Source organism: Bos javanicus, chromosome 25, assembly GCF_032452875.1.
Source record: "Bos javanicus breed banteng chromosome 25, ARS-OSU_banteng_1.0, whole genome shotgun sequence".
Taxonomy (NCBI): Eukaryota; Metazoa; Chordata; class Mammalia; order Artiodactyla; family Bovidae; genus Bos; species Bos javanicus.
In genome coordinates, this window is record NC_083892.1 from 38,268,043 (window position 1) to 38,291,079 (window position 23,037).

The 23,037-nt window shown below is 47.8% G+C and overlaps 1 protein-coding gene across 2 annotated transcripts; it reads left to right on the plus strand.

The window, feature by feature from the left end:
* The first annotated feature begins 3,884 nt into the window (after positions 1-3,884).
* On the plus strand, positions 3,885-22,884 carry RAC1 (Rac family small GTPase 1). 2 transcript variants are annotated; one of them, XM_061402200.1, is made up of 7 exons: positions 3,971-4,178; positions 12,918-12,989; positions 15,287-15,404; positions 18,718-18,774; positions 20,123-20,185; positions 20,891-21,050; positions 21,246-22,884. In XM_061402200.1, the coding sequence occupies exons 1-7, from the start codon at positions 4,144-4,146 to the stop codon at positions 21,374-21,376; spliced, it is 636 nt and encodes a 211-aa protein (XP_061258184.1). In that variant the 5' UTR covers positions 3,971-4,143; the 3' UTR covers positions 21,377-22,884. The 2 variants fall into 2 exon arrangements, with proteins under 2 accessions (XP_061258185.1, XP_061258184.1); XM_061402201.1 differs by lacking the exon at positions 18,718-18,774 and having other exon boundaries at positions 3,885-4,178.
* The last annotated feature ends 153 nt before the right edge of the window (positions 22,885-23,037 follow it).

A 23,037-nucleotide genomic window follows, 5' to 3' on the forward strand; every position in this document is an offset into this window, starting at 1 on the left:
GCCTTCTGATAAGCACCATTCCTGTACCCTACTTCTGTAACCAAGCTATCCCAGAAGAGACCCCCATCCATGCCCTCTACCTGCATTTTATCTGTACAGAAACTTTAAAGAATAATTTTTTAAAAAAGAATAAATTTAATCAGAGAAGTGAGAAAATGAAGAAAGAAAACAGTCAAGTAAGACAAAAGATACTTTAGCCATTAAACAAAGCCAAGGACCTTTAGCTCTTCCTCAAGGACTATAGATAACATTCTGAGCCATGTCCTTTGATCTGTTTTGCAGATACTGAAATCTCCACCAGATGGAAGAAGTTAAGTACATGCTGCCTACAAGCACGCAGACCCCAGACCAGTTGGAACCAGAAGGTTGATGATGCTGACTCTCCATGACATCACCACCAACCAATCAGAAGAATGTCCACGAGCTGGTTGCCCTGCTCTTTGAACACTATGACTCCTCACTACCCGCTCCAGGGTGGCTCCCTTTGGCTTGCAAAGCAGTAAAAGTTACACTTTCCCACTTCATCCAAAACTGTGGCCATGTTTCTATTTGGCACTGGTGATCAGAGGCCAGGTTTCAGCCACACTCCGAACACAGAGCACAAAGGGCCTGAGATCCTGTCTAATGTGTCCCCGGTTCAGTTCTTACCGGTCAATTATGCAGCAACAGCACTGAAATGTTTGTTCAGTTCAATTATTCACCTGAGGCTCCACCCTTTTACTTGTTCCTGGTCTAAAGATAAGAAGGTAATTACACTTAGTTGCAAATTTGGAAAACTCAGCAGTGGCCACAGGACTGGAAAAGGTCAGTTTTCATTCCAATCCCAAAGAAAGGCAATGCCAAAGAATGCTCAAACAACCGCACAATTGCACTCATCTCACACGCTAGTAAAGTAATGCTCAAAATTCTCCAAGCCAGGCTTCAGCAATATGTGAACCGTGAACTTCCTGATGTTCAAGCTGGTTTTAGAAAAGGCAGAGGAACCAGAGATCAAATTGCCAACATCCGCTGGATCATGGAAAAAGCAAGAGAGTTCCAGAAAAACATCTATTTCTGCTTTATTGACTATGCCAAAGCCTTTGACTGTGTGGATCACAATAAACTGTGGAAAATTCTGAAAGAGATGGGAATACCAGACCACCTGATCTGCCTCTTGAGAAATTTGTATGAAGGTCAGGAAGCAACAGTTAGAACTGGACATGGAACAACAGACTGGTTCCAAATAGGAAAAGGAGTACGTCAAGGCTGTATATTGTCACCCTGCTTATTTAACTTCTATGCAGAGTACATCATGAGAAACGCTGGGCTGGAAGAAGCACAGCTGGAATCAAGATTGCTGGGAGAAATATCAGTCACCTCAAATATGCAGATGACACCACCCTTATGGCAGAAAGTGAAGAGGAACTAAAAAGCCTCTTGATGAAAGTGAAAGTGGAGAGTGAAAAAGTTGGCTTAAAGCTCAACATTCGGAAAACGAAGATCATGGCATCCATCCGGTCCCATCACTTCATGGGAAATAGATGGGGAACAGTGGAAACAGTGTCAGACTTTATTTTTCTGGGCTCCGAAATCACTGCAGATGGTGACTGCAGCCATGAAATTAAAAGACGCTTACTCCTTGGAAGGAAAGTTATGACCAACCTAGATAGCATATTCAAAAGCAGAGATATTACTTTGCCAACAAAGGTCCGTCTAGTCAAGGCTATGGCTTTTTCTGTGGTCATGTATGGATGGGAGAGTTGGACTGTGAAGAAGGCTGAACACCGAAGAATTGATGCTTTTGAACTGTGGTGTTGGAGAAGACTCTTGAGAGTCCCTTGGACTGCAAGGAGATCCAGCCAGTCCATTCTGAAGGAGATCAGCCCTAGGATTTCTTTGGAAGGAATGATGCTAAAGCTGAAACTCCAGTACTTTGGCCACCTCATGCGAAGAGTTGACTCATTGGAAAAGACTCTGATGCTGGGAGGGATTGGGGGCAGGAGGAGAAGGGGACGACAGAGGATGAGATGGCTGGATGGCATCACTGACTTGATGGATGTGAGTCTGAGTGAACTCTGGGAGTTGGTGATGGACAGGGAGGCCTGGCGTGCTACGATTTATGGGGTTGCAAAGAGTCGGACATGACTGAATGACTGAACTGAACTGAACTGTTGAAGTTTGTCATAGATTCCCTGGATATTTCTATCAGCAAAGGGGCCACAGTCACTCAGTTGTCCTGGAAACCTCAACCCCTCTTCAAGAGGGAGCTTAATGAACAAAGAAGAGATGCCTTTTGCTTGGGGAACATGTTTATTTTGAAATAATGCAAAACAAAAATGCTTAAAAAAACTTGTATTGAAAAGGTCTGATGTCAGAAAAATTGTTGTAATACTGAACAACAGAATGAATTATAGTAAGAGAAGACCTACAAGATGAACATATCCTTGGAAGTAACTCCCTTGGAAGATCCATTATCAAAGAGGGTAAGAGGAGTGTGAACTGGTTATCACCTTGCAAGAGGACAAGGCAGCAACACATATCAAAGCTTTAAAAAACATTCACCTGGGTCTTCCCTGGTGGCTATGACTCTGTACTCCCAATGCAGGGGGCCTGGGTTCGATCCCTGGTAGGGGAACTGGATCCCACAAGCCGCAACTACGACTCTACAAGCTGCAACTAAGACTCAGCCCAACCAAATAAATAAATAAATAATTTTAAAATATTAAAAAACAAATTCACCTCTATTAGCCCAGTAATTCTATTTTTTCGGGAATGCGTCTAAAGAAACAAAGCTATAAAAAGTCTTGTATAAATACCTTCATTCCACCATTCATTATCAAATAGGGACAACTGGACTGTCCCATAGCAGACAAATTGGTTAAATTAAGACACAGGAAGGCGGAGGATTCTACTGAGAAGGAAACAACAACCCACTCCAGTATTCTTGCCTGGGAAATCCCATGGACAGAGGAGCCTGGTGGACTACTATCCATGGGGTCTAAAAAGTCAGGCATGATTTAGGGACTGAAGCAAACAGCCATAGGCACATGTGCATAAAGGAATGAAAAGTAAGCAGCCATGAAAAATGTTCTAACAATGATTCAGTATGACTTTCCAATTTTGCTTAAAACAGAATACCAAAATATTCGCACTTTAACGGTCTGCTAACAGGTCATTATCTCCAGAACTTGGTGCAAAGCAGTAGGAAATAGTAAACGCTCAAGGCATGAAAAACAATTATTAGAAAATATATATGCAAGGGAGGAAAGTTCAACATATTTTTGGCTTAATGAATTTAGTTATCTTTGACTAATGGCGTGGTGTATGGTCTTCTTTATATTACTAGGTCTCAAATTTTCTAGGACCGTGTCATCACCTAAGTTACAGGGATCACATAATAAATGGATTTGATTCACTGATGGCTCAGGTAATAAAGAATCTGCCTGCAATGCAGGATCCCCCGGGTTCAGTCCCTGGGTCAGGAAGATCCCCTGGAGAAGGGAATGGCTGTCCACTGCAGTATTCTTGCCTGGAGAATCCCATGGACAGAGGAGCCCGGCGGGCTACTATCCGTGGAGTCGCAAACGATCAGACACTACTGAGCAACTAACACTTTCACCGCCCCTCAGATGGCCTCCCACAAGAGATGGTCAGGGGCTGGGAGAACCGGCTCGTGGAAGACAGGGTCCTCCTGGGGCTTGAACCTGGGCAGGTGGCGCGGGGTGGGGCCAGGACCGTAACCCGAGAGCACCAAGATGGCGGCAGGTCCACCCCTCCGAGCCCCGCGGCCGGCGGTCGGAGCCGAGCGTTGCCGAACGTTCCCGAGCGTCCCCCGAAGCCCAGAGGAGCCCGGGAGCCGCGCGGGCGGGAGCGGCCCCGCCCCGGAGCCTGGGAGCGGCGGCGCCGGCGCGGGGGAGGGGAGGCCGGATGTGAGTGGAGCGGCCATTTCCTGTTTCTCTGCAGTTTTCCCCAGCTTTGGGTGGTGGCTGCCGCTGGGCTCCGGCGTTCCGTCGGCGGAGGGCGAGGCGGCGTGGACAGCGGCCCCGGCACCCCGCGCCCTGCCGCCCGCAGCCGCGCGCCCGCCCGCCCGCTTCTCCTCGAGCTCGCCGCCTTTCTCCTCAGCGCCCGGCCGCCGCCGCCGCCGCGGCCCAGCGAGCGGCCCAGATGCAGGCCATCAAGTGTGTGGTGGTGGGAGACGGGTGAGTGCGCGCGCCGGGCCGGGGGTCGAGTGCCGCGGGCTGGGGCCGGGCGGCGGGCGGGCGGGCGCCGCGGGTTCGCCTGGGGCCCGGCCGGGCCTCTCCCGGGCCAGGGGCGCGGGGCGGGGGGCGCGAGCCGCCACCCTCCTCAGGACCCGGCGGCGCGGGCCTGGTTCCGGCTCGCTCTCTTTTTTTTTCGGTGGGGGAGGGAGGGAATCGGCGATCGGCGGCGGGAGGGAAAGTGAACTCCACCCTCCCGCTTTCTCCCGGGCCGCTGACCGCCCGGCAGAACTCGGCTCGCGCCGCCACCCACCCTCATTTGCCTGAAGATTGGGTGGGTTCAGGGAGTTGCCTTTCTTTAAAAAAAAGAAAGGAAAAAATAGAATCCTCTCTTGGTTTTCCCAATAACCTCTCGAGCTGCATTGAGACCTTCCGTGGGTCCCGGCGGTCTGTGGTCGGTCGTATTGGAGGAGTCTGTGCACGCACGGGCTGGTGTGGGGACCCTCAACTGATTTACCAGGGGGTGCCTTCCGCTGGTTCTTGGACACTTTTCTGATTATTTAAAAAGTGACTGTTGGCTATTAAGGTGGAGAAACTTTTAGGATTTCTAGCTGCGAGGAACTGGGTGTGATTAAGACTGTTCCTTTCTCTGAACGTGATGGGATCATTAAAAAAAAAAAACAAAAAAACTTGGTCTCTGCTTCATGCATTAGGTATGGGATGTCGCAGAACAGGCTCCCTGAGCCGGGCTGCCCTGTGACTCAAGGCATGTCTTTTCATTACTGTCTGTGGTGGATCCAGGCCCTCGAGGAAGACAAGACTTGTCTTATGCAGTTTTTTTTTTCTCCCCTTGAAACAAGAATCTCAGTGTGATCCCAGCAAAATTGTGCGTCTCAGCATTGCTCGAGTTAGAGGAGCGTTAACAAGGAGGCTCCAAGAGTTACTACCAGTTGCAACAAAGTCAGAATGCAACTGGCACCTATTTGGAGTCTTGTAAAGTTGAAGAGAGAGTTGTGGAATCCCTGTTCCCCAAACTTGTCATTAGGGTCGATGGTGCTTTTATGCTTCTGGATGAAGTTACCAGATCTCGGTTTCTTTAGATGGTTGTAAATTAGACATTTGAACTTGTTTCTGTATCTAATTCAGATCCTTGAACACAATCAGACAACTGATTTTTTTTTAAAAAGATGCCCTCTGTATGGTTTGTCAGGCTCACAAATGTGAAAGATTATTAACACTTCATGCTTCTGTCAAGATAATCAGAAATTGTAAGTTTCTACATAGAAATATGTATGGTGCTTGTTCTTTTTTTAACTCATTGAAAGAAAGCTTTAATTTTGCGGGGGTGGGGGTGGGGAGGATGTTCCGTTAATTGGTTTAAGGGTGAAATCACTAAATTCATTTAAGTGATGTTTTGATCCTTCTGCTCCTGAAGTATAGCATACGTCATTGTCTTAGGAACATTGTAAATGACACGGACTTCCTTTAAAAGTTAGAAAATGCAGGATCAGTAATTCATGCCAGTTTTTAAAAAAGTCAACTCGCTGATAATCCATGATCTAACCCTAGAATATAATCTTTGAAAGATTTAAAAACACAAGAAATACCAGCACAGGGTGTAGTCAGTGTACTCAGTCATAGGTGCAGGTTGTGGGCCTCTCTGTTTGCATCGGACTGTTTATCTGGTCAAATACTTGTTGAATGCCTCCTGTGGGATCAAATCCCCACCTCACCACTTGGAGGGGAACCCTGAGCAGATCGCACATCCCCCAAGAGAGGTGCCTCAGGGGGAAATGTGAGGGTTCAGCAAGGTTCTGGATAGGAAGTCAGTGCCTCACAGGCGCCTGGCCCCTCCCCAGTGCTTAGTGAGGGCCAGATGTCAGTATTTCTTTATTATTGCTGTTTTTATCACTTGGAGGTACTGCTGTGCTCTGTGAAGAGAGTGTTAGGCATAAAACACAGTGGCCTTGAGTTTTCTGTCAGTTTTTTAAAAAGAATTATTTTTGTTTGTGCTGGGTCTTCTGTTGCAGTGAGGACTTTTCCCTAGTTTTGGGGGGAGTACTCTCCAGTCGGGGTGCTCGGGCTTCAGTAGCGGCTCCTGGACTCTCGAGCTCAGGCTCAGTAGTTGTGGCGCTTGGGCTTGGGTGCTGCGCAGCATGTGGGATCTTCCCGGACCAGGGATCGAACCGAGTCCTCTGCATTGGCAGGCAGATTCTTTACCACTGAGCTGCCGGGGAAACCCTCTCTGCCAGGTTTTCAATGCTGTGTTTGAACATTGATGTTGACATTAGAAGTGAAAGGTACCTTTATGAAAAAAACCTTGAGCTGTGTTATCAATACTTTAAATTATTGGTGAACATAGAGCAAATATTGCTTCAGTGAACAATCTAGATAGTACTTTTTCCACCAAAAATATTTTTTTTTCTGCTTTTGTCTGAATAAAATATATTCCTTGTAGGAATATTTTGTTAAAAAACTGTTGAAGCTGTAAAGTGCAGGTCTAAATTTTGTGAGGGGAAGAAGTTGCTTAATGTTGTGGAATTTCAGGCAATTGGGGCAGTTTAAACAGGGAAGGCAAACTCGTTGAGGTTCCACAAATTGCAAGCTTCCTTATTTTAAAAATGTTCTTGGGAATTATGGTTAAAGGCTGTGTCCTAACTGTATTATAATTAGCACCAATTAGCCTATATTCTTCTAATGGATTATTTTCTGTACAGCAATTCAGTTGGTATTGAGTATAAAATGTGAGATAAGTTTTGATACTTTTTAATTCTGTTCATTGTTCCATGAAGCCTGAGTCTGTCCTTCTGAACACAGGTTTTGTGACTAATTTGGGGGACCTCTGTCCCTCAGTTTTCACTCAGCTTTACTTGGGTGAGACAGCATCTCATATTCAAATATTTATGAATTTTTAATTGTGGTTTTTCTTGACTGTTTAATTTGGGGCTGGGGGTGAGTGACTTGACCCCTCCCCCCCCCCCCATTTTATTCCAGATGGCGCTAGAGGTCTATCCAGCGCAGTGTCTAATTTAGACATTGCTATCCAGGAATTTTTTTAGTTGAGCTTGATAAATGCCTTCCATGATGTCATCTTGATAGGAATGTACACTACTGGCTCCTGCCCACTGCATTGAACAAGCAGCTGTGGCATGATCCATGAGTTTCAGCTCTTCTTGGATTGCCTTTGTGTGTTTTTATCCCAAATTTACGTTTAGTATTTGATCTTGGTTGGTACAATTATATTGTATTATAATTTTTTTTTTTAATTTCAGATGACAATGCTAGCTAAATGTTTGGGGTTAGGTTCAGTGGAAGAGTGTCCGGAGTCCGTTTTGAGAAACCTTAAAGCCACTGTTTATATTGTCTTTGGCATTAGTCAGCTGTGTCTTTGTACTTTCTCACCTCTGCATCACCAGGAAACTCTAACTTGTAATTGTAGTCTTCCTGTAAAGGGGGTGTTTTACCAGGAATCCTGCTCCCAGGCCAGTTAGCACATATCACCAGATGGGACTGTTTTCTCCAACTTCTTAATATGAAAAATGTCAAACATGGAAGAGTTGAAAGAATAATAATGCGTTGAACACTCACATACCCACCACTTAGATTCTGTAATCAACAGTTTGCTCTGTTCTTCTCATGGGAAGTTGTTCCCATTTGGGGGCAATAAGTTTAAGAGGATTTGATAACAGAAGTTGATTTTGGAAGGAGAATGGGGGTAATACACAGATATGAATTCCTGATTTTGAACTCTGCATCTTTAGCTACCCCAGGGTTAGGCTGGATGGTTCTAGGACATTCTCTAGTAATGGCTGCTTCAGATTCAAGCTCTATGAGAGGCGACATCTTCAGCTTTGAGTGTTCTAGTAACTTCAGTGTTCAGCATCTGAACTTTTTGGAGTCTCTGTGGTGATAACGACTGGCTTTCTGTTAGTTGGTTGAGATGTCTCCTGTTGGTGGCAGGACGTCAGGGGCATTGCAGCTAGGGTTTTGTGTTTTGGTAGCACTAAATTGTGCTATTAATTAATACAGTTTCTGAGCTTACTCTCTGGGTAATTATACATTTAGGATTAGTGTTAAGAGTCCCCAAACCCCATTTCTCAGCATAAGTCGAGGACTTTCATTCAGGGTCTTTCATTAATGCAATAAGTATTAGTATATTATATATTTGATACTTAAAATCCATGATCCATCCTGTTCTGTTAATTTGTTCTTAAGATCTTAGGTATTCTTAGGGGTCCCGGGATTAGAAGGTGGTGAGAAGGAACGAACTTCCTGTTATAAATAAGTGCTGGGGATGAAATGCAGCAAATGATAGTTAACAGTGCTGTACCTTATAGACGAAAGTTGTTGAGAGAATAAATCCTAAGAGTTTCCATCAAAAGGAAAAAAGGTTCTGTTTCTTTCATGCTGGGTCATTAAGAGATGATGGACGTTCACTAACCTACTGTGGTAATCAGTTCCTGATGTATAGAAATTAAACACCTTAAACTTACATAGTGCTGTGTGTCAATTATACCTCAATAAAACTGGGGGAAAAGATCTAGGTACTTTCAGGCAGCAATACAGGTTACTTATTTAGGTTTACAGTAGTCATTGGAGAAATCTGGTTTTTCTGTCTTACTGAGAGACCAGTGGGTGTTTTTTAAAGCAATGCAGAATCTTCTTGTTTTTGAGTTTCCTGGATTTTTTTTTTTTTTTTTTGGCTGTTCCAGGCAGCATGTGGCGATCTTAGTTCCTGGATCAGGGATGGAACTCGTGCCACCCGGCAGTAGAAGCCAAGTCCTAACCACTGGACCACCAGGGATCGTCCATCCCTATTTTCATGGGAGGAAATTGCCAGTGTTTCCAGATTTATTGATTTTACATGCTTAAATGTACTCAGTTCCCCTTAGATTAAAATGCTGTGGTGACTTGCTGTCACTTAGAACCTGGAAATAAGTATGTTCTATCTACTTGGTCAACTTTCTAGCCAGTATAAGAGCTAGTAGCAGTTGTGATTGTCACAAATAAGTAAAATAAGATTCATGCTCCCTCTCCAGAGTTACAGCATTTTTCACAGATTAAAAAGAAAAAAATAAGAGGGGAAAAAAGATTAAAAAGTGAGTGAACTGAGCAGTTGTATGTATAAAATTGGAAATTCCAAAGTAGTAGCTTCCAGAAATTCCGCAGCAGTGTCAAGTCAGAGACGAACCAGATACCGCTCCCATTCTTCCTGTGGAAGAAGCGTGACTCTGTCTAGAGCCGCTGTTGACTGTGGCCTGTAGCTTGTAGCATTTATTTGTGGAGTGTGTTTAACAGGATTGAATAAACACTAATGGGAGGTAAATAACCCTTTTCTTTCTCTTTTTCTCTGTTTTTAAAATTAAGTAAACATTTAAATCAAAAGTTGGACATGTACTTATTTAAAAGTCAGAACTTTATACTTTACTAATTTTCTTAGAGAATGCATGTTTATATCTAAAGGATGATTGGTAATAAAATTTCCAATTACTATCAGGTGATACCAGTACCTTGGGGTCCTTTACAGCTAAACCTTTCAAAAGATGAAGCCTCAGCTGAAGATCAAGTTTCAGGAAAGGAGATTTTGACGTATTTAAAACAATTGGTGTTTGTAATGGCTTTGTTCCTCATACATACCAGAGCCTTAGGAGGGATCTAGAAGTGAAACTGTGATGCTTTTAACACAGCATTTAAAACCTTCAGAGCTGCTTCCTGTGACATTAAGAGGTGATGACTATTAACATTTTTACACAACAGCACTTGTAGTTTTGAAAAGATATTCACTCTTCATAGCCTTGAAGTGTGCTCTCTTCCTCAGCTGCCACTGTAGCCCCTGGCTGAGCTGTGTTTATCCTGCCTCCTGTCCTGGTAGCTCTCTGAACAGCCCGCTCCTCTGCACCCTAAAACCCCCGCCGTGGTCCAGGCCACAGCATCGGTTCCTGGAACACAGCGATAGCTGCTTCCTTGTTTTCTGCCCCCAGTCTCAGCTTCTTGAGTCTTCTTCCCACACTGCCCAGAGAGGCTTCTTCTGAAAATGCAAATCTAATGATTTCTTGGCAACTACAAATCTTCTGTCACTTCCCAAGTAGGATCAAGTTCCAGGTCTTGAGAAGAAATGACAGCCTCTTCAAAGTTCCCTCTGCCACTTCCCCCTTCTTTCTTCATCCTTCAGTTTTACTGGCCTTCCTGCAGTCTGGGCCTCCCTACATGCTGTGCTTTTGCCTAGAATGTTCCTTCCTTCCGTGTCCCACTCATCAGCCTCAGTGATGTTGCAGCCTCCTCTGCCTCCAAGACAAGGTTAGATCCCTGTGCTGTACCTTTCCAGAACATCTTTAACAACACTTATCACATCTAAAATGTTACGTAATGAACACGTGTTTCATTTTTTAGCTTACTAAAACTGCCTAAGTCCCATGAGATCCCCATGACAGTATCTTTAGCACCTAGTATACTTCCTGGCATACCATGCAGTTTGTTGGTGTAGACTGAAATTGAATCAGTGCTCACATAGTTTTGGGATGAAGTCGGTAGTTTCGCATTCATCTTACAGTTGAGAAAACCAAGGCATAAGGAAGTTGAAACTTAAAAAATTCAGCCAGTAAGTGGTAGAGTTGCCTGTGGGTCACACATCCAGGTAGTGACTTTGAATCTCATTCAGGTTCTTTTTTATTTGTTTTAACATTCTAAGCTTTTAACAAAATGTATGCCCAGTGAGTCATTTCTGTTTAGAAAGCCTTTAGGAGTTGGACAGCAGCCCCTGATGATGTCATGTTTGACTGTGAGGTCTTGGGGTGGGGGAGTTCCAGCTTTTGTTAAGCCTTAATAATGTTATGAGTGAAGCAAGTATTGGCAGGACTGCCTGGGCCTGTAACCTGCCCTTGTTGAGAGGTTTTTGCCTTAAGCTAAGAGTGTAAGGAAAATAGAAAAGCACTTAACTTCTTTATTGTTGTCCTAATTGATAGTAGTCGAGATCGAACAGCAAAGCCTTGGGACTCCAGCACGCCAGAGCGTCCCGTGGCCTTGGTGAGCCGCAGGGGCGTGCAGGGAGCCGGGCCTGTGAGGAGCTCTTGTTTGGTCAGTGAGGCCAGGGACTCTGAGAAGGCCCCAAGGCCACCGTGGGAGTGCTGTACAATTTGGAGGCTGTGTGTCTGCTAGGTATCTGCAGTGGCTCAGTGGTAAAGAATCCGCCTGCAATGCAGGAGCCGACGGGTTTGATCCCTGGGTCTGGAAGATCTTCTGGAGGAGGGCATGGCCACCCACTCTAGTATTCTTGCCTGGACAATCCCATGGATCGAGAAGCCTGGTGGCCTACAGTCCATGGGGTCGCAAGAGTCGGACACGACCGAGCAACTTGGCATGCACGCACCTGTTGGCTAATGGTGCAGTGATCAACTTAACGTTTAGGTGGTTTTGTTGGTCAATTGCTAATTCCTACTCTTTTGTGACCCCTATGGACTGTAGCCCGCCAGGCTCCTCTGTCCATGGGATTTCCCAGGCAAGGATACTGGAGTGGGGTGCCGTTTCCGCCTTCAGAGGGTCTTCCTGACCAGGGGGATACCCCTCTCAAGTGTTTGGGAGCCTTTCCTCACCTCCCTGGTATCCTGTGCCGGCTTGCAGCTGTGTGTGGGAGGCCCTCCTGTGTTCCTACGCTTTTCTCTGCTAGTTCTTTGCACAGCTGTTTGGGAGATTTACTCCACCGTCCCTGAGCCCTTCATTAATCTGTCTGGAACATAGTGTGTTAACTGCTTGCTCCAAAAGTTTATGGTGAGATTTGAGGGTGGGGGTGGGGAGGAGGCACAGGAATGCAGATGAATTAGCAGGCAGTGGTGTGTGGTATGGGTGACTAAGCGCTCTCTTTAGAGACCTGGCCTCTCGGCCGGCCAGGGGGAAGGCTTGAGGGAGGCGGCGGGGTTTGAGCCGCCCCTCAGAGGCAGCAGGCTGCAACAGTGGATGGACGTTTGAGAGGAGAGCCGTGTCTGCATGTTAGTATTCATCGGAATAACTTGAGGGTAGATTTGCAGATTCTTTTTTTAAATTAAATTTATTTTAACTAGAGGCTAATTACTTTACAATATTGTATTGGTTTTGCCATACATCAACATGAACGCACCACGGGTGTACACGTGTTCCCAATTCTGAACCCCCCTCCCACCTCCCGATTTGCAGATTCTTGATGAAAGCCTTCTAGAGGTGTTCGCAGAAGAGACTTGTTTATTTTTTCATTTTATTTATTTTTTATTGATTGATTTGGCTGTACCAGGTCTTCGTTTCGGCCCGCAGCATCTTTAGTTGTGGCATGTGAACTCGTAGCTGCAGCACCTGGGATCTAGTTCTCTGACCAGGGGTCGAACCCAGGCCCTGCGCAGGGGCAGCACTGAGTCTTAGCCACTGGACCACCAGGGAAATCCCAAGACTTCCAGTTTAAAAACACCGTTCCTCTTGAACCTTGTGCTTACCAACAACTGTTTTCTCGACAACCAGTGCAAACACCTAGAACTGAAAACAATGCGAAGCCTCCAGACGCTGCCCTTCTGAGTAATTGTAGTTTGTTTGCTTTACATGTCAGGATAAAAATAGTATTTAGTAAAAGGTCTTAGAAACTGTCTTCTTTAATGTTTTAGTATTTGATGTATACGTCCTGATTTTTCTGTAAGTTATTTTCACTGAATAATGAAAGCTCAGATTGCACTTATGTTGACTAAGGAACTTAACATCTTTTTTTTTTTTTTCCTGTCTCTGTAGAGCTGTGGGTAAGACTTGCCTCCTGATCAGTTACACTACCAATGCATTTCCTGGAGAATATATCCCCACTGTGTAAGTATCCTGAGTTAACCCAGGATTAACTTGTCAGTGATATGTGTGTGTTTTTTTTTTTGGATTCCATTGACCTTTCTTCTGCTCTGCCTTTCTAAATCCTTAAGTGAAGAGGGGTGGTTATTTTCCTCTCAGTCATTGAGGTCTAATTATAAGGTATTTGAACTTTTAAAAAATAACTTTATCTTTTTTTAATATAGTTTCTGCGTGATGACAAAGCACACAGCTTTCCTAATTGATTTTCAGATTTTAGGAAATGAAAGTTAAACTACCTTTGAAGTTCAGAGACTGGATAGTGTAAGAGTTTCAGATAAGTGGCTTTCTGTGTAAAGGGTCAAGGAACTGGAACAAAGGGTCTTTTATGGTTTAATTGGCCTTTTCTGGCGAGCAGTCCAACGGTTACATGTCATTGTTGACTTTTGGGCTTTGGAATTGAAACCAGGGTATGTGTGGGGTGTGGCTGTGGGGGGTGTAGGCCGGGGGGCGGATGGGAGGACCAGCTGCTGAGCTGCGGGTCCCTTTTGGGCAGCAGACTCGGTGGGGACGGAAAAGGGCCTCTCTGCTGATAGTCGCCAGGGAGCTTCCAGGCTGTGCCCGGGCCGGGGCTGGGATCCTCACCGCCCGCTGGGGCAGAGGCGCTCCGTTTGCACGGTGCCCACCTCAGCACCGCACTCAGCCTAAGCGTCCTGTGTGTGTGGGTGTAAGTGGAATCAAACTGTCCAGAATTTGTGGTGGGACTTCCCTCGTCTCCACGTGTAGGTAGAGCTGTAGATGACTCGGAGGTCCTGTGGTGGGCCCGACTCCAGTCACTTGCAAACAGTGCTGTGCACACATCGTTGCCCACGTCTTTGTGCACACGTGATTGTTGGAGGAACTGCGGCGAATCAGAAGGAGTGGGATGTTTTAAGCTTCAGGAGATGCTGCGCGGTTGCTGTTCCAAATGCTGTCACTCTGAGCAGCGGTGACGGAAACAGCCCTTTCCTACCACTGTGGTGAACGTGGGCTGAAAACAGTGCCCGCGTTATTTGCATTTCTGGTCACCGGTGAGGTTGAAACCTCGTGTTTCCTGTCCATGCGTAATCTTGTGTGAATTGCCGGTCAAAATCCCTTGCTTATTGTCCCACTGGAAATTCTCTGTACTGATGGAACTTCTGTGTGTGAAAAATACTTATCCCTCTGTCTCTCACTTGTCTTTGAACTCATAATATTCTCTGCATTTTTATATAAATATGCCATTTCTCCCTCTTCCCTGAGTTTAATGTCTTACTAAAAAATATTGCCTAGTTTCCCCTCCCCTAAAGGTTTTCTCGCTCTAGTCTTTATCTTTCATTCACCTGGAGTTTATTTTTTGGTGGCGAGAGGCAAGCACCTGATGCTTTTTTCAGGTTCTTACCCCATTTTTGTACCACTTACTGAATAATATTTCCTCTTCTCACTGAAGTGGAAGTACAGCATGTTTTTTCATACATCCTTTTCTGTATGAAAGCAGGTTTGGTCATGAACTTGTATAAATCACACTGGAACCTACTCAGACCATGACTTTGCTGTCACAGTGTAGTAAGATCCTAAGCTTTAGTCTTAAGTATGTGAAAATCAATTCTGGGACCTGACTTTAAAGGCTAATACATTGCGTTCTGCTCGGCAGGTGCCCCGTTCACCTTGCAATCCCAGGTGTCCGTGAACTACTCCATGGCACTCAGCGTAATTTTTTAATGTCCTCCTTATTTCTCCCCATCAGCCTATAGGCTTTCTGGGCTTCCTCCTATTATAGGTAATTCATTTGTGTGTAGCAGCCTCAAATTAATTTAAACCCATGGTGAAACTTTGAAAGCGTTACCCAGTAGCTTCTCGGATCCGATTTGCTTTGTGTTAACCCTGCACACAGGTCTTAGGGTGGATTACCAAGGCTCAGCTGGGGACCAGCCTCCACCCAGGTCAGGGGTGCAGGGGCTGTTGTGGAAACACGGCCAGTGCAGCCCTGCTGGGGGCCCCTAACTGAGGGCGACCCTCGTGTGCACGGAACACCCAGCCCTTGGGGTTTGGATACTTGCATTTCTTCCTGGGGAGAGACCTCAGTGTCCTCTTCATCATGGGCAGGCGGGTTTCTGATGCCGACAGAGACCTGTTCTGGTTAAATTCAGTAGCTCGTGCTTGTGTCTCAGTGGTGCCCCCACACCCCAGCTCCCGTTTCCCTCCACTGCGCGCCTGCCGGCCTCGCGGCCCCGCCCAGCCCCGCTCAGCCCCAGGGGTGCCTGGCTCCTTGGCCGGAGGTTAACCGTTTTCCCTCTGTTCCGCAGCTTTGACAACTACTCTGCCAATGTCATGGTGGATGGAAAACCCGTGAATCTGGGCTTGTGGGACACAGCCGGACAAGAAGATTATGACCGATTACGCCCCCTGTCCTACCCGCAGACAGTAAGGAGCCTGAATGATTTTAGAGTGTCCTTTACACGTCCTCACGGTTTCATTAATTCATACCACCTCTCAATTTGCCTATATTGCCATCTTTTGGGTATCCGAGTAATAACAAATAACGTTGAACTACTTCAGTAGTGAGTATCTGCCTAGATGCGAACCGGGGCTTCGTCTGCTTGTTTGTGCGCTTTGCGTGTCCTCAGTATTGGCTCTGGTGGTGTGCAGTGTGCATTCTCCCGTGCCATTTTGGCGTAGCCATGCAAAATAGGTGCTGTTAGGTTTTGGCAAAACTGTTTTAAGAGCAGTTAGCTTCCAGATTAGTTTGCTTTGTGACAGTTCTGTGCCACAGAAGCAATTGAGCAGTGAAGATGAAGGCTTCTTTAGATCAAGTTAGTGACTAATTCTATTGATTTAATAGTTTTTCTATAAAATATATTTTTGCAGCTTTAGAACCTAAATCTTCTTAAGTAAGTGGACGTTTCAGTTTTATAACATGTCTGCTGTGTCCAGTCCGACAGCCGCTAGCTTGGGCTTGCCTGCACATCGGCTAACTAGCTGGTCTCTCTACCGGCTGCTTACAGTTAGGCCAGTAGGCTGGAGGACATGTGGTCCAAAGCCAGTTTTCTCTAAATAAGCAGTTGTCTGACTTGTGCTATTTCCTTCTTGTTACATGTCTCTCCTTTGTGTTAAAAGTGCTTTTAAAGACAACTTTGTGACTACCTGGACGGGGAAGTTTGCACAGAGGCAGCTGAGCAAATTCTTGGGCTTCAGATTGCGCCCTCCGCGCTGTATCAGGGTGGGTGTCTCCACCTTGAATCCTGCCCTGCTCCCTTGCAGGCTTGGTGAGGCGGAGCCCTTGGGACAGTCCCGGGCGTGTGTCTGCCTTGGGCTCCTCCCTGTGCTTGCGCAGCTGTGCTGGCGGAGCCGGAGGCCCCCTTGGTTCCCAGGTGCCTCCAGGAGGGCTCAGGATCAGGGAGACGTCCCCCAGAGGGCCGGCCTCCACCTCGAGACTGATTGAAGTATCCCTTTGTTCTGAGGAGTGAGTGTGAGTGAAAAGAATGAATTCATTCTAGTCTACCTGCCCAAAGCTTGTTTTCTCGTGTTTGAAATATGGCTGTTTCTAAGCAGAAGTCACTGTCTTTTCCATTTACTTTTCTGATGGAGGAATCGTCAAGGACAGTTTCTTAGAGCTGTAGATTTTTGCTGATTGTTCTTTATCTGAGTTCCGGGAACAGTGGTCAGCAAAGATCAAAACCATAAACTGGGAGGCTTGAATTGGCTGGCTTTTCAGATAATCTGTGAGTAAAAGTGAACTGTGATTATGTGTTAAAAATGAGCCAATAATCACCAAAAAACTTTGAATTCTTCAGTATATTTAGCAAAGTACTTATACCAAGTGGCTCCTTGCTGAGTCCAGATTTCAGTGGGATTTGCATTGAGTGGTAGAGTAGGCCGCTTGGCTTGCTTAGTTGCTAAGTTGTGTCTGACTCTTGCGACCACATGGACTACATAGCCCGCCAGACTCCTCCGTCCATGGAGTGGTTGCCATTTCCTTCTCCAGGGGTAGAGTAGGATCCTCAATCAACTGGATCCCATCTGGAAGGTGGGAGGTCACTTCTGAGAAAGGAGAACTGCCTTCTGTGACTCAGGGCGTCCAGGGATGGGTGTGGCCTCTTTCTCGGAGGCAGTCAGTCGCAGTGAGTCCAAGGTGATCTGGCAAGATTCGCACTGTGTGTGCTGAGCACGCTAGATCAGTGACCGATGGAGTCAAGCTTCAGTGAGTGCGGCCTGAAAGCCAAGCGGGTGTTGTCCTCCTGGGGCCTGGACTTGGACCTCGGGAGGGTGGTGGGCCACTTCCTGTGGATGCCTACATCGCAGTGTGTGACCCCTCGCTTAGGCGCGGGGGACGAGCCCCCAGCTGGTTGATACAGCTTGGCCTGCCTGACTCCTTGGAGGATGAGCAGGTTGTGTTGGTTACTGAGGGGGAGCCCCTGAGTGCTAGATACTGGGGCCTGAAAGGTCTTCCTTTGGGCTGGGTGTCCTGCCAGGGGGAGCTGAGGGCCAGCTCAGCTGGCTGGAAGTGGCAGCCTGGCACTGGATTTAGTCTTGGCAAAGAGAAACCTCTGAATTTGGTACTAAATGACACCTGGTCTCTGGTTTGGCTGTTCGTCCTGTAGGCCTGTCTCTGGCTCATCCTCGAGTCTGCCCTGACCCACTCGGAAGGGCCAGCGGGACACTTGAGCCTTAGTAGTCTGAAGCGCTGGGCTTTCTTCCAGCCGTGTTTGGGCTGCAGGCAGAAAAAGGAAGGAGGAAGGAGCAGGCGGATGGCATCGTGTTAACTAATGTAGGACGGAAGGCATCTCTCCATCAGAAGATGTTCTGAAGAGTGGGAGAGGGTAGGGCAGATGTGGCAGAGGGTGTTTTGACGCCGAGTAGTTGGAGCCGACCCCGTGAGTCCCCGCGTCATTGCGAAGCTTTGGCGTCACGTCCAGGCTTTGCGAGGACCAGGCTTCCGAAAGAGCCTGTAGAGTAAATGAGGGTAGTGAGAGAAACTAACGTTCGCTCTAGATTGTAAATCCGAGAAGAGTGGGGGAGATGAAATTACAATAGTTGTCTCAGTTGCCTTTCTTTTGATTCGAGAATTCCAGGTTCTTTGTTGCTGGAGAGCAAGTCTTTGCGTTTCTACGGGAACAGAGGAGTGAGTTGAAAGCTGGTGATAAACACGGCAGCGCGGTCACTTCCGGGTGGGCCCGCCATGTGCTCAGGACAGCAGCGCTGTTCTTTCAGCAGAGCAGGTCCCTGGATTCAAGCTGCACCCTGCGAGGTTGCATCCCTCAGACCCGGCCACCTTCTGGAACAGTGTCCCGGCTGGGAGGCCTGCTGTACAGATGGGCATTTCTGCTGGCTTCAGCTGGGCTCGTGTCCGAGAACCTGGCCTGGGAGCTTGGAGGGTGTGCAGTCACTCTCGGGTGCCCTTGTTGAGGGAAGGATGCCCCTTTCACACTGAGCAGAAGCTGGGGCTTGGTGGGCACCGTGCCGGTTCTGTGGGGAAGGAGCCTCTCGGTGTGTCTCCCACCCAGGATTTCCTGTCCTGGGTCTCCCCGTCTCTGATCTTCCTGAGCACCTTGTGCCCCGTGGGCCAGGGCGACGAGCGATTCAGCGGCGCCTGGCCTCACGGGTGCTGTGCATCAGCATGTGCTTTAGGTCCCTTGGGAGGGTCGAGACAGGATTTGGATGAAGAATAGGTAGCGGGTTATATTGGCTTTCTTCTCGCTTTTTACTAAACTCAAACAAAGTTCTCGTGCATTACTAGGTTGCAGAAACGTATGGTAAGGAAATACCTTCCAGGGCCAAAGAGAAGCCGATTGCCGTATGTAAAACTTTCGATCGACTTCAAGCTTTATCTCTTCTCTCGGTTCACTTAGTTTTCCTAGGATTTCTTGTTGAGCCTCACACTCCTTGAGTGCTTTGTTTGATCTACTCAAGGTGGGGGGTTTGCGGGACAGCCTGCCTTCTGGTTGCAGTCCAGCAGTCTGGGAACTGCCTCCTGCCCCTCCTGAGGGCCAGGTGGGGTGTTGAGCAGGGCCCCCTCCGGGGAAGGGGCGTGGAGGCCCCCGCTGCGGCTCACCCAGCCCCAGCGCTTGGCGGGAGCAGGACTCACCCATGCGGGCGCTCCTTCCTTCCTCCCACTTTGGTGTCCAGTGCGGGGCCTGTGGGGCGCGGCTGCGTGCTGGGGAGCTTACTGCCCTGCTTGGGGGTGTCGTGATCAGCCTGGGTGGCGGGGACTCTCGGACACGCTCGTGCATGCGCTGGCCTTTCGTGTCGTTGACGAGCAGCTCTTGTGGGTGCTCTTCCTTCCCTTTCAGGTGCGAGAGATCAACTGGATGAACAGGAGGTGTTGGCGGGCACTGTGTCCATTCACCACGTAGCATGGTTTTCCAGGGCAATGTTTCATAAACCGGGCATCTTAGAAACTCTTAGGCATTTAGGGAGATACTTAAATTTCACTTTTTGGGGAGCCATGCCACGTGACATGCGGGGTCTTCGTTCCCTGACCGGGGATCAGACCCGCGCCCCCCACAGTGGGAGTATGGAGTGCTGAGCATTGGAGCGCCAGGATCGTCCAAGTTTAGGCCCTTCCACGATTCACTGCAGGTTCTCCAGAGGCCGTGCTTGGCCTCAGGAGCCCTGACTGCCAGCGAGATGCCGCCTCCGCCCCAGACTGTCTTCCTGCCCGAGGGGCGCCCGGCCTTGGTGCCAGGGTAGATGGCAGTTCGTAAGAAGCAGTTTAACTGGAACCCTGTGACCTTGTGAAAATGTACTTAACATTCTGGTAGGGAGCTTAGTGAAAAAGGGACCCTTTGTAGTAACGTTTTAATAGTATTGGTGTGGGACCCTGACACTTGACCGTGTCCCTGTGCAGGAACTGAGCGTCACGCTAATTCCGGTGGGAGTGGGAAGGGTGGGACAGAGGCCTCCTGGAGCCTGAGTAGCTGACCGTATTCTCTCCCCCTCTCCCCCACTCCCCTTCTCCCCTGACGGGCCCTTTGCACGCTGGGTCTGGTCTGGGCGGCTGGCTGCGCTGGGGGGTGTCGGGAGCAGGCCGCCGTGCGCCGCGTTGCCCTGGGCTCGTGGTCCGCCCCCAGCTGCGCTGAGAAACAAAGCGCTTTCCTCGCTGTGGACTCTCCCCAACAGCTCCTTGTGTTTTATTTTTATAGGATGTATTCTTAATTTGCTTTTCTCTCGTGAGTCCTGCATCATTTGAAAATGTTCGTGCAAAGGTAAGTGGGATTTTTTAGGAAAATATTCAGTTACATAATGTCAGTCTTGGGAAGAAGTATTAAAAAGTAAAATACCATTTACTGATAGAAACTTTCAGTTACTTATTTCTACTGCTTAGGCAGATTTTGATATAGGTAATAGGTTTTTTAGGTGTATGCCTTGAGCACGCTGTGTGCTGAAGATTCAGGGTCTGATTCAGAAGTGCTGTGTTCCTAGTGAAAATAATGAAGCACTTGGAGTTGGTGTAATAAAAGTAATGTCCATACTTCATACTCGGGCATGTTTTATGAACTGAGTGAAGCTGGGGGGTGTGAGGCCCTTCAGTTGGGCCTAGGGGCGTGTCTGGTGGGGGTCATAGTGGCAGAGCTGAGGCCTGGGTTGGGATAGTTGTGTGCTCATCCTTTGGATGCAGGGGGATTTTGTGATGACTTAGGAACTCCGCCTGTTTTACCAGAAACCAGGTGGCTGGGGGCGGTCCTCCCCGCTCTCGCTCGCTCTCTCACTGAGTAGAGCTGTCCAGGGGGGGTCCCGAGGCCTAGGCTGCTCTTCATGCCACAGCCAGGCAGTGATTCTAGAGGGGTGAGCCAGGCGGAGGGGGCGTGGTGATGGAGCAGGTGGTGAGCACAGGTGGGCCCCATGCGGTGTAGTTCAGACGAGCGGGTTCCTAAAGGAGAGTGGTGACTGGGTCCTGTCTCGGCTCCTAGTGGTACCCTGAAGTGCGACACCACTGTCCCAACACACCCATCATCCTGGTGGGGACGAAACTTGACCTGAGGGACGATAAAGACACGATCGAGAAGCTGAAGGAGAAGAAGCTGACGCCCATCACCTACCCGCAGGGCTTGGCCATGGCCAAGGAGATCGGTATGAGACCCCCATTGTCACAGATGCTTTCCCCGCTTTTATTTTTGTGGTGGAGGCTGGAGCCCACCTGGGGCAGTGGCGCCGGGGTCTGGCCTGCCTTCCGGACCGACTGGGCCAAGCAGGGCCCTCTGTGCTCAGGTCAGGGAGGGGGCGCCACTGCGCCCCGATCTGAGGGTGAGGCTGTGTTTCCCACAGGTGCCGTCAAATACCTGGAGTGCTCGGCGCTCACGCAGCGGGGCCTCAAGACAGTGTTTGATGAGGCGATCCGGGCTGTTCTCTGCCCACCCCCCGTCAAGAAGCGGAAGAGGAAGTGCCTGCTCTTGTGAACGTCGGCCCCCCACCGTCTGCCCCCAGGACCCTTTGTTTGCTTTGCTCAAACGGTGGAGCCTTCGCACTCAATGCCAAGTTTTTGTTACAGATTAGTTTTTCCATAAAACCGTTTTGAACCAATCAGTAATTTCTAGGTTTTGTTTGTTTAAAGTGTAAGAGTTCAAACTTTTCACATTCTATTAAAGTTCAGCCCTAAAATGACAAGCTTCCTTAAAGCCTTATTTTTCAAAGCCCCTATTCTTGCTCAGAGTTGCCAAAATACCCTGTGCACTAAGTTGCATTGTTGGGCTGAGAACACTACGCACTACGCTGTGGAAAGACCTTGGTCTGGAAGAGACTGTAGCTTTGGAGGTGGGAGGTGCAGAGCCTCGCTGGCGAGTTTCAGGCGAGAAGAGCGAGTTTCAGGCGAGAAGAGCGCGCACAGCCTCCTTGCTGAAACGCCGCAGTAACGAGTCACGGCAGCGGCCCACGTTCACTCCCTAACGCTGTACTGTACGTCAGAGCGCACGAGCCAGCAGCTCACTCTTTGGATCGGTCTTTTTGATTTTGTAGTGAGATTTTTAAAAACGAGTTCGTGTTTTAGCTTTTGTGAGATTCTGAACAGAACTCTTACCCCGTGCTCCCTGTGATGGAGTGTTCTGCTCTGTCCGTGGGTGCCCTGGGGTGGAGTGTGTGGAATACTTGTGATCAAAGAATGGAGACAGTATTTTGACAAAATGTGGAGATTAATTTACACTACACTGTACACGTAATCATTAAAACTATTAAAAGCATCACGGGTAAAAGTTTTAAAAGGTTCATTTCTGTCAAATGCGGTAGATGAAGAAAGGTCGGTATTATCAGTGAGTGTTTTCTTAAGCTTTTCCTTAAACCTGCCCACCCCTTCTGAAATTGGGCATTTAATCATCTCTGACCTGGTCATCCTCATAGTTGCTAACTTAGTAAGTGCTTTTCTTATAGAACTCATTCTTAATGAGCAATATGCCTCCTTGTATTATAAAATCTTTCTGAATATGCATTAGAAAATTTTTTTGTAGGTTAGTAAAAGTGCACTCCTGTTTTCATGTTGCTTTATTCAAAGCTAATAAGTGCTTTCCTTAGTTTTCTAGTAACTAGGTTATAAAAATCACGTGTTGCAGCTTTATGGTTTTTAAGATACTTCAGATATTCCTCAACTGTAAGCCTCAGCGTCACTGGCCAGATGACCGACACTGCCCCGTGAGTAGCGACACTGACCCCTCTGCCTCACCGCGTGCACACGCTTCCTGTCCTTGCCCTAACAATGTTCCTTGGGGTCTGAGGTTCCGCCAACCCTGTGCTCGTGCTAACGAAGTTCTGTACAACTTACCCACTGGCAAGAATAAGAGCTTGGACCTTTCAACCACTAGAACAAAATTTTTTAAATTGACAGTTGCAGAATTGTGGAGTGTTTTTACATTGATCTTTTGCTAACGCGATTAGCAGTATGTTTTGCATGTATGACTTAATAAACCCTTGAATCATATGACTGGTAATACTGGAGTTCTTGAGAGCATGGGGAACCGCCCTCTGGTGTCTGTGTGCCTGCCTCACTGTAAAACCCTGGGTTGTTGGAGACGGTCGTGTTTTCATGCTGGGGGGACGGAGTGGTCCCTCCACGGGGAGAAGATGGAAGAGC

Bases quoted from the DNA above. Each gene is read 5' to 3' on its own strand.
- RAC1 (XM_061402200.1), top strand. From the start codon at position 4,144: ATGCAGGCCATCAAGTGTGTGGTGGTGGGAGACGG. The intron at 4,179-12,917 runs GTGAGTGCGCGC...CTGTCTCTGTAG, and splicing joins TGTGTGGTGGTGGGAGACGG to AGCTGTGGGTAAGACTTGCC. The intron at 18,775-20,122 runs GTATGTAAAACT...TTATTTTTATAG, and splicing joins CCAAAGAGAAGCCGATTGCC to GATGTATTCTTAATTTGCTT.